Here is a 13,614-nt window from a genome sequence, read left to right on the forward strand (position 1 = left end):
TTACCGTCATTATTAACAAAGGCTCTTTTCTTCACCTGAAGAGGACCCAGTGGTTGCTATTGTCATGTTGTCATACTTGTCATGCCCATGTGGAATTAAAGAAGATTTGGGAACAATTTAACAGTGTGTGGGTACTATTTGTTCTTTTGTGTGCTTTTTGTTACCTAGCACCTGCAGAAATGTATGGATGTGTGTGTGTGTGTGTGCCCACACATATATTTGCATGTCAAAATGGAAAAAAAGCCCATTATTTCCCCTAAACTATTCTTCAGTCTGCAGACACAAAACTTAAATTTCCAGAGCAACTCTGGAGAGAGATTGGCTGCCAGTGTGACTAATGGTCACATCATTGGATTGTAAGACATACTGCACTTATATGGTTTGACATTTGTTTTTATAAGTGCTGTTTTAAATTTTTAATGATGATATAATAATTTACAGCAAGCAAAATATCAAATTTCATGAACTGCACATTTTCCACGGTTGTAACACATCTTCTTTTCCAGTGTTCAAGGATATTTTACTCAAGCTTCAAAGCTTGTCAACGAGGATGAAGAAGATTAGAAAGAGAGACACAGAGGATAAGGACATTTTGAGAAATTTGTCTGCTTAAATTGTTTTGCTCTGATTTGGAGGTGTTGCTACAGCAACTGTTAAAGTGTTCTGTATAGTCCCAGCAGGTACAGTTTGGACTCTCAGTGCCATCCACTTTATTCTCTGCCCAGGCCAGTGTGCTTTGTACTTGAGCAATCCAATATAGATAACCAGGAAGCCCAGGACAGTCAATAATGCCTCTTGTGCTGTATTAAAAGGAGTAAAGCTGATATTGAGTACCTTGCTTACCAAGTGGCATCCCCTTCTAGGTCCATATAAAGAAGTGGAGCACAGAAACTTCAAATGAAGAGTATGAGGCAAAAAAAAGACAGGAACAGACAAAGATTCATTTGACCAAAAAGAACATTCCCCGGCTGTTGCTATTATTCATCTGATTTGACAAGAGAGACAGAGAAAGGTAACACAGGTGAGACTGGTCAGCTCAGTGTGTCCTCCCTGCCCCTGACACAGTGTGACACAGTGGCTCTGCTGGGGGGGGGGGGGGGCCCACTCCATCACACAGGTAATTAAGTAGAGCAGGAGGGGTCCCACCTCACACTGCCGATGGCCCCATCAACACTGCTGTTCAAACTAGGCCACATATGGCTGAAGGTCTGGGTGGAGGAGGCTGAAGGTGCCCTCTCTGAAATGTCCTTGATTAATTCCTAAAGTGATAAAAACAAAGATCCAGTGAGATGTTAATGTTACTTTCTTTACAACCCAGCACAAGCCCTGGTGGAATTACTTTATTTAAAGCCTACTATATAGGGGATGAAGGGCTTGATTGAGTGAGTGCGCATATGGAAATCAGCCTGCTGTTGGTAACTGTAATAAGTATGAGTCATCAAAACTTGCTAAACAAACTCTACTGTTCTACATAAGGTTTTATTTCAAGTAGAGTACTTTAGAACTTCCCAGAAACCTTTCAATGTTAACGTCATTAAGTATTCACTGGATGTGGTAGAGTAGCCTTGTCACATAAAGTAGAGGCCACACTCTCTTTCTTTCTTTCTCTCTTCCTCACACACACCTGGAGGTCTGTGCATAACACCATTAATTCTTCCCCCACTGTCTTCTGTGTCTATAATCACGCGAACACTAAGTACAACAATATCACGATCCTCTGGGACATGCCCATCCACACTGACTGAGAGATGAAAGCCGACAAGCTTGACATCGTTATCAAGGACAGGAAGGAAAAGAGGTGCATGCTCATCGACATGGCAATACCTTCCGAAAGAAACACCATGCTGTCCAACTACAAAGACCTGGAGATTGAAATCAACAGGATGTGATTTATGAAGAGCAAAATAACACCAGTGGTCATCAAAGCTCTAGGAATCATGAAGACGGGAATGGAAAAGTTCATCAACCGTATCTCAGGCAACATCAACATTTACGTAGTCCAGAAGATCGCCCACATATTAGATATAGTACTGACAATCTTCCCTATAGCGCCTCAAGTCCATAGTTTGGATCCAAGTCTACATGATATAGAACAGGATGCATGAAAGAAATCATAATGATAATAATAACAACAATAACTTTATTTGTATATCACTTTTCAAAACAATAGTTATAATGTTCTTTAAACACATTAGGACACCAAACGCTTATTTAAAATTTACCATGAAATTAAAAAAGAAAGATAAACAGAAAACCACTCAAGATCCAAGCACAGTAAATATAAAATAAGCTAACAGTAGACTACAGATTGGGAACAGGTAAAAACCTGTCTGTACATGTGTGTTTTAAGAAGGGATATGTAACTCAGGTGGTGAGTCTAAGTTACTCTGGTTAGGTGTTATAAAGGTGTGTCTGTGTGTGTGTGGGGGGGGGCTCTGGACATCAGACTGTGATTCGGTTCAGAAGGCTGAGGAGTGCAGAAATGTATTTTGGAGAAAGACCCATTTAGCCTTGAATGTAATTACTACAATTTTTAAAATGACTCAAAATAAACAGGTGGCCAGTGAAGAGAGGCCAAGATAGGGGTGATGTGATTACATGTCCTTGTATTTTGGTTAAATTCTGGACTAGCTGCAGATGGGAAAGATAAACGTTGGCTCATGCAAGAGTACATGGAATTACAGTAGTCCAATTATGACAAGATAAAAGCATGGATGACACTCACAAGGTCAACAAAGGAAAAAAAGACCATCTTTTTCCGATATTTCTTAGATGAAAAAAGCAGAACTGTATTGTTTTCTTGACTTGGGGATCAAAGTTAAGAGTCAATATATATATAAATAGAATGTTGACAAAAGGGGAAACTGGTAACCTGACACGGCTTATGGTTTGTTACACAGAATCGTCTAAGAAGAAGTATTTGAAAAAGGACAGGCACTTTCAAAAAATATTTGGCAAGTGCGAACAATCTGTCCATCACGTCTATCACCATCTTACCTTGCAAGGCAGCTGGATTCACAATAGGAGGCGGCTGGACACACATAATTTGACGCCTGACAAGATGGATTCTCACATGATCTCGTGAATCCAGCTGCCTCGCAAGGGAAGAAAATGGGTGGCAGGTAAGAAGAATGAGACTTTAGGAGAAAATTGAGTTGATCAAGCATTTCTTTGCCACAGTGCCACCTTAGACGTGCCCAGGGTACAAGGCATGGGTTATAGATTCACAGCATTTGTCAGACACCACAGACAATGAGGGACAGCATTACTGTGGTGTTGCTGTGAGCAGAAATTGAGTCAGTTAGGCAAAATGTTCTGTCAGGGATTTGTTCAGTGAAGCAGGTTGAAAAGCACCTTTAATTTAATATTCATAAGCTTATATTGTACAGTATTTCCGAACCTGATGGTTGGTTTTCATTACACGACTGCATAATACTTGAAGCATCAATTTATGAGGCACTATAAGAGATAGTCTTTTGAGATTAGTAAGGGAGCACTGATTGTGCGATTAAAACTAATTTAACTGAATGTGGCCTTTAGTATTGACACACAAACAAAACAGGACTTTAGTTTATATCCAGGATAGCAGCTCTGTGAGGCTACAGCACTTTAAACTGAATGCTAATGTCAGCTTATTACCATGCTCACAGTAATAATACTAAAATGCTGGTGTTTTGCAGGAAATGTCGACCATGCTTACATGCATTTAATTTAGCATGTTAGCATGCCAACATTTGCTAATTAGTATAAATCATAAAGTACAACTGAGGCTGATGGGGATGTCATTAGATTGGTGATAATTCTACCTGATGATGGCACTATATGAAAAGTTAGAAAATCCTAAAAGTTACCTTACTTCATCCTGACAGGATCATCCTGGTATTTTGTGGCAAGCCATCTAATACTTATCAGAACATTTCCCTTAAAACCACAAATGTCAACCTGGGTGGCACAAAAGAAGAACAAAAATCAAGCAGATAATCCTTTGGGAACCATGAATTTTACAAAAATGTATAAAGTTCTGTGCCAATATCACACTGTTAAATACATCCTCCTACAGCCCTCCACCCTCAGGCATACTGTAGATCCTTTCACCACCTGTCACCTCTGAGAGGAATAGAGATGGATGAAGAAAAAAAAGAGACATGAGCAAATAGGGAGAAAGTGAAAGAAAGCACGAAAACATGGCAAAGGAATATAGCATTGGTTTCATTATTATTATAACTATCCTGAAGGTTCCTTAAGTGTTTGAACATCCATATTTGCCCAGCAGTATTAATATGTATTGTCTGGTAAACAGGGAACGATTCCCTTTGAGGTATTGAGAGAGAGATAACAGCAGGGTGAACCAATGGTGCTGGAGACACAAAATGAGAGATTATAGTCTGGGGCGGCGGGAATGGATGTAATGAAAGAAACAGAGGTGAAATAAAGGGTTAAGGTAACTTAGCCTAAACATAAAGTAGATGATGGGAAAACAGGCAACCAGGGGAAGAGAGATATTGTGAAAGTCTGTAAGGTTAAGTGAGGTGGTAGTGTGCAGAATTGTTTCTTTCAGGTAAATATAAAAAGTTGTATCATTTTTTCTGAAGTTTTGTTAAGGAGTGACACACCAGAAAGGGAACAGAGACCACACTGTGTTTGATAATAGAGAAAATAGAAATCTGCTCTTCATATCAGGGCTGTCATGGTCTGTATGTTCATCTTTCTCCATTCACAGGATAAAATATAAAAGCAACATTTAGGACATTCGGAGAACACAGCCTCAGCAAATATTTTATTAAAGTACAAGATGTCCAAGCAGATTTCTGAAATGAACACTGAACATTGTCTCTGAGTCCAGTAGAGCTTTTACTAAAACCTTTTAATAACGTGAGTCCATTCATCGCTAATTATTGCTCAAGTAGTGACTAAATGCAGCTCTAAAATAAACATTTTTTGTGCATCTTGGATAAACAGTGCCTTCCTAGATTATGTTTGTGTACTGTATGAGGACATTGGGATTTTGTTTGGATGCATGTCACTTGACTTTTTCTTCATATGCTAACGCCAAGTGAGTCATTTTGAGAAGATCGACGTTACGCCAAATGACTCCTTGTTTCTTTCAGTGAGTTTTAGACGCTGCCATGTTGCTCCAAATTATTTCACAATGTTCCATACAAGCTGATGAGATGTTTGATGTTCTGTATAATAAGATATTCAGGTCTGGAGTTTTACATCATTTGTTTAATGACTCAGAGTAGACAGTGTTCAGATGTGAATGATGTTTTCATTAGGTGTGCTCATTTAGGCTGCGGCATAATTTAATTTAGTGTTAGTGCAATGTCTGTCAGAATAAAAACAGGTGTGATGCTCAGAGACATTTATTAGATATCAGGTTAACTTAAGAATGGACTGAAAAGTGCACTTGTTACATGAAATAGTGCTGTTTTGTCTTTTGGGAGGTTGTAACTAGAAAGATTTGGGGGAGAGGCAAAGTCAATGAGCTCATTGTGGCGATTCAGTTAAATAGGCCCGAAATCATCATCATCAAATCCAGTTTAACGATTTTTAATAAACATATAATGGTAGAATGACCAACCCTCTCCAGTGCCTGTGAATCTGAATGAGATTCCTTTTTCCCCCCCCACTTCCACTCAGGCTGTGAATGAGATGAAGTTGGTAATGATGTTGTCTCTGGTGATGTATTGTTCTATTACAGCAATTCATCATCATCTCTTAAATCTCCGATTTATAATGGACCCACACATTCTGTGATTAAATGCAGGACATTTCCCCAGGCTGTCTGGTGGATTTTTGTTTCAGCGAGGAGGTCACATGTTCAGATTCTGCCTTAAAAAAAAAAAAAAAAATCAAGGGTAGTGGCTATGAACTTCTACTTTAACTGTGTCTGAGTTGTGAAACAAAATGTCTATTGTGCCCTCTTTGGTTGTGCCAGTTATTATTTCCTGCCACAGAAACGTTTGACATAAAAAAAACACAGACACTGGCACTGGGGGAGCAAACTGGGGGAGCAAACTCTTATGAACAAATAGTACTAAAATTACAGGAAACAGTCACAACCACTTCCTTTACAGGAATGAAGAACTGTCTGCTTGCTTCACTAGAGAATGCAAAGAAGTTTCAGCATTTGCATTTGTGCGTGGGTGTTGCTGCAGATATGATGCCTGAAGGCAGCATGATGCAACACTTCCTGACTTTACTTTATGTAGGATCCTTGGTTATCCAGTGCATGATGTTCTAACTAAAGGTGCCAAGTGGAAAATGAACCAAAACAAAAACACAAAAGTAAAAAAGAAAAAATCAACTTCTAGTATGGCCTGAAGATGCAAGAGATTTGCAAGAGAAAGAGCCTAAGTAACCGAAACTAAAAGTGTTTATGCACTCTATGTGAGGACATTTCTGGTCAGGTTCAACTGTACAACCGGACTTGGTTCATCTTTCATCAGTCTAAGCTCTACTAAATCAACACCAGAGATGACTAAAATATTTCTAAGGTCAATAGTGGATGAAAAGAGAGCTTAATATAGAGAAGAGAAGAGAAGAGAAGAGAAGAGAAGAGAAGAGAAGAGAAGAGAAGAGAAGAGAAGAGAAGAGAAGAGAAGAGAAGAGAAGAGAAGAGAAGAGAAGAGAAGAGAAGAGAAGAGAAGAGAAGAGAAGAGAAGAGAAGAGAATATAAGAGAAGAGAAGAGAAGAAAAGAGAACAGAACAGAACAGAACAGAACAGAAAAGAAAAGAAAAGAAAAGAAAAGAAAAGAAAAGAAAAGAAAAGAAAAGAAAAGAAAAGAAAAGAAAAGAAAAGAAAAGAAAAGAAAAGAAATTTAAGGTATTGTATGTAAAAAGCAGGTGGTAATTTGATTTTGCCACTTTCCCCAAATAGCTCAGCAGTAGTGTGTAGTCAGTGGTTTGGGAACACAAAATGCAAATGTTTCTGGGCCACACAGATGCATACACACACACACACACACACACACACACACACACACACACACACACACACACACACACACACACACACACACACACACACACACACACACACACACACACAAACAGCTGGTAAGAGGCTTAAGCCTCAGTGCATATGACAGCTTTCCCATTAAAACCATTCTCTTCAGCTGTTGTGGGAGAGGAAAAAGCCTCATAGAATCATGGCCACAACCTGAAATCCTGAACAAATATCTTCATTTGCTTTCGCCAAACAACTGTCCTCTATTATATTTCTGGCAATAATAATGGCTCCGTTCAACTGACCTTGCCTTTTGTGTTCATTCAAAGAGGTCTGTGCCCTTGATGAATAGAGCTATTAAGGCAAGCCTTGAGGCCTCGGATAGAGGGCTATCCGACATGTTACAGTTCCACTGCAACCTTGGTAGAGTCAGCTGTTACTGGCAGACACACACAGACACGCATCATGAACTGAAAGTAAGACAGAGGTGCAAGACAAAGATACTCAGAAGGAGGCGAAACTTCCTGCCACAAGCCTGGCTTGCCAGTCAACTAAACCCCTATTCTATTATTGAGAGAAGAACTGCCTGGATATATTTTCAAAGAAAAAAAGTAAAAGACTGGCTGGAAAGAAAAATAACAACACAGAGAGTTGAGTTTTACAGGAGAGGACTCTGGAGAGATGATGAGAGCTTATCTCAGCATGATCTCTGTCCTGCAGTAGACACAGTACCCACCCTGCTCCACTCTGTTCTAGATGTACATCATGTAAAACTATGACAGAAGGAGGCAGTCAGCAGTTTGCTCTCTATCTCTGCACCACAGCTCACAGCTCTACAGAGACACCAGCCTTTCAATTTATCATTTTGACACTTAGTGTTGACTTGCTAAATAAAGAAGTTATGGTTCATACCACCTATCAATAGCTGTCCTCTCTCTCCATTTTTTTTTTTTTTGTGGCAAATTCACATCAATAACTTTAGGCCCAGAAAAACTGCAAAAGCAGATTTGAAGACTGCAAAGTTAAGACAGAAGAGAGGGAGGGATAGACTAGGAAACTGAATTAAATCAAGATGCAGAAAAATTGATCTACGTCAGTTGAAAACACCCATTCCACACCTTCTCTTAGATACATATCTGAGAGCTGAAATCAGCCATAGTTCAAGTCCCAAACCCCTTTGCTTTGTCATATTTTCCAACAATTTGTGTATCAATATCTTTCCTTGTAATATCAACAAGTTTAACAGTACATACCACTACGTACTTTCATATATGTAAAAACACACACAGACAGCATAAACTAAAGCCTGTTTTAAGACATCTGTTTTGGATTGCGTCGATTGCTTGAACACCACATTTCCTACTATGAAACGGATCACTCTGTGATGCATAAAAGCAGAAGAAATACTGTAAAACTATGGCTCTCTGGGATCATTATTTTAGATTGAGCAAGCTGTAATGAGATGACCGTAAAGTGCTCTGCCTGCATTATTTTCCATGTTTGAAAAGTATTAAGTCACTACAGTACAGGGAGTTTCAGTGCAGTTCTCATGGTGACAGCTGGCTATATTGCTGCACAAAGCAGGCAATGTGTTTTTAAAAAAAAGTCACAGTGTGCTTGACTTCATGTCGATAAAAATGCTTTTGTTCCCACGGTTGCTATAGATCTATCTTGTTCAGCAGTTTGAATCCATATCAAAACACTCACAAAACACACATTCACATGCCAACAAGAAGATCCACTGCACTGAAGCGACTGAATCACAGCTGACAAGCGTGAAATACAGTAATCTGGTAGAAGCCTTAAATTAGAAACTATGGTTTCATTTTTTTGCAATGTTACAAGTGTACACTGTGTAAACTGTTAAGGTTTTTTGGTTTCACCCACAATAGTACTACAGTGGAGAAATCATTACAGATATGCTGAAGTAAAAACTGGAAGTGAACATGAAATAAACAGAAATGAAACTACAGTATAGTAACCATAGTTAACATACACACAAAGATTAATCCTCTTTCCTATTATAAGAACAGTGGCCAGAGTGAACTAACATAAGTTTATATCTATATGTTTGTGGATCTATCTTTATTTACTCTTAGAGCAAATGTCACATCTGTAGTCTGTGTTTCATGTGGACAGAGAGGAAAACACAAAGAAAAACGCAAATAGAAACTCAAGACACTTGAAGATCCTTCTTGGACAGCATGGTACTGAATGAACCACATCGCCTTGTTTATTCATGATATGCTTAACTGCTTTTCCACTGTGGACAATCCATGTTCAGAAACACTCAATGCTGACTCTGCTCACTTACAGTACGACAAGAATGAATTCTGGAGCATATAAAAGGGGGACAGGGGGCGTTGCAAGTTTTTTATAGCACGGTACATAAATATGAGTGAGTTTACATGCACATAAGAAATCCAATGATGATTTTTTTTTCCCTCCGCTACTTTTGCTTAAAGGCTGGTGCTGATAGGAGAAGGGTACGGAGGGCAAGGCAGAATAAACAGTTTTACAGTACAGTACTTGGTTTCCATCACATCACCAAAAGGGAGAAAAGCAGGCAAACGGTTGCTATGCTGACAGAGAGAGAGAGAGAGAGAGAGAGAGAGAGAGAGAGAGAGAGAGAGAGAGAGAGAGAGAGAGAGAGAGAGAGAGAGAGAGAGAGAGAGAGAGAGAGAGAGAGAGAGATGAGAGAGAGAGAGAGAGAGAGAGAGAGAAATATATGGAAAGGATTTATTTAGCATGTGTACAAGTGGAGATATTGTGGGACTGAACCTGCAGCACAGGGTCAGAATTGAGGCCACGTGATCCCATTCTGGCTGTTTACTCTCATCTGGATGAATCGCAATAATAACAGTGTAGAAATGTGGTGGTGGATCAGAGGTCTCGGAGTTCAAAGACCATGACAGGAAGGAATAATTACCAGTATAGGAGACAGAAATATGAAGATAGGGTCTGTAAGTTGGGAGCTGACAGTGGGAGCATCAGGTGGCCAGCCACAAGTGTACACATCTCTGTGTCTTTTTAAGTTAAAATGTCTTTTTTTTTTATTTTTTTTTTTTTTTTTACTTTTCCTTACATCGCACTATAGTATACACACTGTACAAAACCCCAGAACTGCCACTGTGTCCCCTGCAGGGATGAAGACAACAGAGAGGTCGCACAGGTTTTTACACTAACATTCAATACTTAACACGGGAGGGGGCTCGCACTCACACAGACACACATACACACTTTTGCATGAATGCAAAGATAAACACGGGAGAGTTAATGCTTCACAACACAGCCCCCATAATGTACAAGGTACTTCAACTTTTTTAAAAATCATACAGGAACCTTCTTCAGCTAAATTACAAATAAAAACACGAGTTCTTTTCAACGTTTCTCTTCGGCTGCAGAAAACACTGAGAGGAATTGAATATCCTAACCCCACATACAGCGGCCATGGTGACATAGTCCTTCTTGTTTTTGCATGTGTTAAACAGAGACAGAGACAAAGAAGTAGCTGTGTGGTCATGAGGATAAGACTGAAGTGGCATAGGAAGGATTGAGTGGTCCTATCAAAGAAAAAAAACAACAAAAAAGTGCCAAGGTAAAGTGAATTCAAGTAATGTGTGCTCTATACACAGGAGAGGGAAAGATGAGGGAGGGGGAGCGAGTCCTGTGGCTCTAACATGGCCACTACTGGCTCTTCCTGTGTTCAGTCAGGCTCGTCGATGCATCTGTGAGCATTTCTCCGCGGCCAGCTTTAGAGAGGATGTCAAGCCACTTGGCATGAAGTTCTGCATCTGGGGCACTTAGGAGTAAAGTTTGCTGGGTGTGACTGAGCCGGAGTGCATGTTTGACCTCTGACTTCTCGCCTGCCGGTGGGGGTACTGCATTTACGTCGAACCCAGGGAGTGGCACCGCCCGTGCCCCCTTCGAGTCCTACAAAAATGAGCAAAACAAGATGATCAGGATATATCAGGTAGTATTTAAAATCATGTTTCTCTTCAATAAGCATTATTTTGAGGAAAGAGGGTACACATTGTAAATGCAGCAAGTGACAGCTTGTCTCTTCTGTTGCAGGAGAATACATTCCACCAGGAAAGTATAGTAAACCCTGTCCTCCACTCTCCCTTCCCCCTCTTTCTTTCTGCATAATCAGAAAATGCTCATGTTGCTCCCATTAATCCTAATCTTTGGAATGGCAGCTTTCTGCAGCGGGATTGGGATATTAGTCTTGGAAATGAAACCCAGGGAGGCTTTAACAGGCTGACTTCCCTTCTGTGCTATCAGCTATGAATGAGTCTTTGGTGAAAAGCTTTCCAAACATGACTGCTTTGGGAATCTTTTTTAAGCAATCATGTAAACCACTTGTTATATATCCCAGAGACTTTCTGAGTTGATTTGTTGCTACACAAAAAGCAAAGATTTCAAGGAACTACTGTAAATCCAAAGACTTGCTTCATCTGACTAAAATGCAGTCACACAGTGGAGCAGCCTCACTGATCACAGCAGCTATACCTGACGTCAGATTCAGGACAACCAAATCCTCGTGGCCCAAATCTACAGAGCACAGACAGTGTGCAGACAACCTGACACAGACAGGATTGGATAGATCTGACTTACTTGCTCATGTGCCCAGGCACGAACTACAATATACAGATGGCCTGATTAATAAAGAGGAAGCAGACAGACGTATAGAAAAGCGAGACAGGTGTAGCAAGAGGATCAGCAGCTGTGTAAAAGGTGACAGAAGGACACATGTATATGATGAGATTTTGGTGGGTAAAAGAAATAAATTGTGGAGTCAAAAAAGTACCTACGATTATAATCCCAAAAAACAACAGAAATTTGGTCTCCAGAGTGTGTGTCTTTAACTCTTACCTGTCCACTGCTCTGCAAGTACAACACCAGTGGCTCAGTCTTGGTGATAGCCACCCACATTTTGGTCCAGCTCTTCCCTTTCTCCTGCACTTGGAGATGGCCACACAGCAGACAGTTCTCCCCCGTTAAAGATGCCTGTCTCTGAAGAGATCCGAACATATATGGTTAGAACAACCAGTTATATATAAAATCCTCAAGCACAGATGAGACAACAGAAATATATAAATAACATAAAAAACACTTTAACACTACCTGGGAGATGGCTTATGATTTACACAATGCATTACTGGCAAAGAACTGAATATCAATCAATCAATTCATTAATTAAAACTTTATTTGTATAGCACCTCTCATAAAGGTTAGTGTAATTTAAAGCGTTTTACAGATGACTGACAAGCAGAGACAAGACAGAGCAAATGTTAACAGTAAAAAAAATGGAGACTATTGCACAAGAAAAATAATAAATATGAATATATAATAAAAACATTAAAATAGATTCAATGATTATAATAATTAAATAATGCAAAATAGAAACTATAGAAAAACAAATAAAATTGATGAGGTAAAAAAATAAAAAATTTAGGACACAAATACAATATAATAAGTGAATGAAATAAATTAAACAATGTCCATAGGGAACATTAGCACATTTAACCTTGACATTCCCATGTAACTGTGCTGTATAAAAGAGTTTATTATTATTATTATTATTATTATTTTTGTAGATTTGAATCTAAACCCATCTGTATCATGTGCCAGCTAGAGGTTTAAATTTGATGAGTACATGACAGTGCAGATCTTCCCCTGTCCACGGTTACATAACAACAATGTAGGACACAGTGAGATTTGTGGATGGACAGGTGTTCAAGCTCTTGCTGCCACTTATACAGTATATAAACCTCGTATGGCCCACGGCTCCACCTTGTGGCTGCTAATCTCACTGCAGATGAGTTTTTTCTCTTATTGTTGAGACACTGATCTGAATGAAGCCCAATCATATGACAATTTCAGCAGCATCATATCTATATGGTATGGTTGTCAGCTTTTCAGTATAAGCAGAGTAGACTGTAGACATCCAATCACAATGTCCCAGACAGACAGACACCTGTGGCAGGCTGTCAAGTCAGCAGACACGACTGTTCCAGCTTAAGCTGCGATCTCATTATCATATAAGTCATCACAGAGGGATTAGCTGATCTTTCAATATGAATGTGTTCACGTGCATATGGACTACAGTATGCATGTATATAAAATGTGTTTATGTGCACATGCAATTACAGTACCAGTCAAAAGTTTAGACACACTTTCTCATTCAAGAGAATAGGAAGGTGAGTCCAAACTTTTTGGTACTGTATTTTGCACAACACAGTGACTTTCAACAGAGATAATGAATTGGATTGAATATGTACGCCACTGTGTTTTTCAGCTTTTGTTTCCAGCATTGCAGTCTGGCTACTGAACCCTGGTTGACATTAACCACCTGTACAGAGGGAGACATTAATCTCATTGGACCGGCACATAGCAAGGCAGAAACATAAACTAAATTACACACATAATTGCTGTCTTTCTCTGTGTGTGCCTGTTTTTGTTTGTCTCCATGTGTGTGTCTCACCTCAGGCGCAGATTTCTTTTTCTGTTCACTAACACACAAAGTCTCCAGGCTGAGGCTGGCCTCGAAACACTCCGGGCACACTCGACTGTTGTCCAAAGACTTTGAACACTTTGCACAGATGGCCTGCAGAAGGACAGAGAGAGAAATCGGAGACGGCATTGAGAATTCACTCAGTCGT

At 39.6% G+C, this 13,614-nt stretch overlaps 1 protein-coding gene across 1 annotated transcript in view; it reads right to left on the reverse strand.

Moving 5' to 3' along the window:
* Window positions 1-9,976: 9,976 nt before the first annotated feature.
* Window positions 9,977-13,614, reverse strand: part of fgd (faciogenital dysplasia) — a 52,574-nt gene continuing 48,936 nt past the window's right edge. Inside the window, exons 17-19 of the mRNA XM_062427582.1 lie at window positions 13,437-13,559; window positions 11,825-11,965; window positions 9,977-10,882 (exon numbers count right to left, since the gene is read on the reverse strand). Coding sequence (XP_062283566.1) covers window positions 10,637-10,882; window positions 11,825-11,965; window positions 13,437-13,559 — 510 coding nt within the window. The 3' untranslated portion in view covers window positions 9,977-10,636. The remainder of the gene's footprint in view (window positions 10,883-11,824; window positions 11,966-13,436; window positions 13,560-13,614) is intronic.

Source organism: Scomber scombrus, chromosome 10, assembly GCF_963691925.1.
Source record: "Scomber scombrus chromosome 10, fScoSco1.1, whole genome shotgun sequence".
In the NCBI taxonomy this organism is placed as follows: domain Eukaryota; kingdom Metazoa; phylum Chordata; class Actinopteri; order Scombriformes; family Scombridae; genus Scomber; species Scomber scombrus.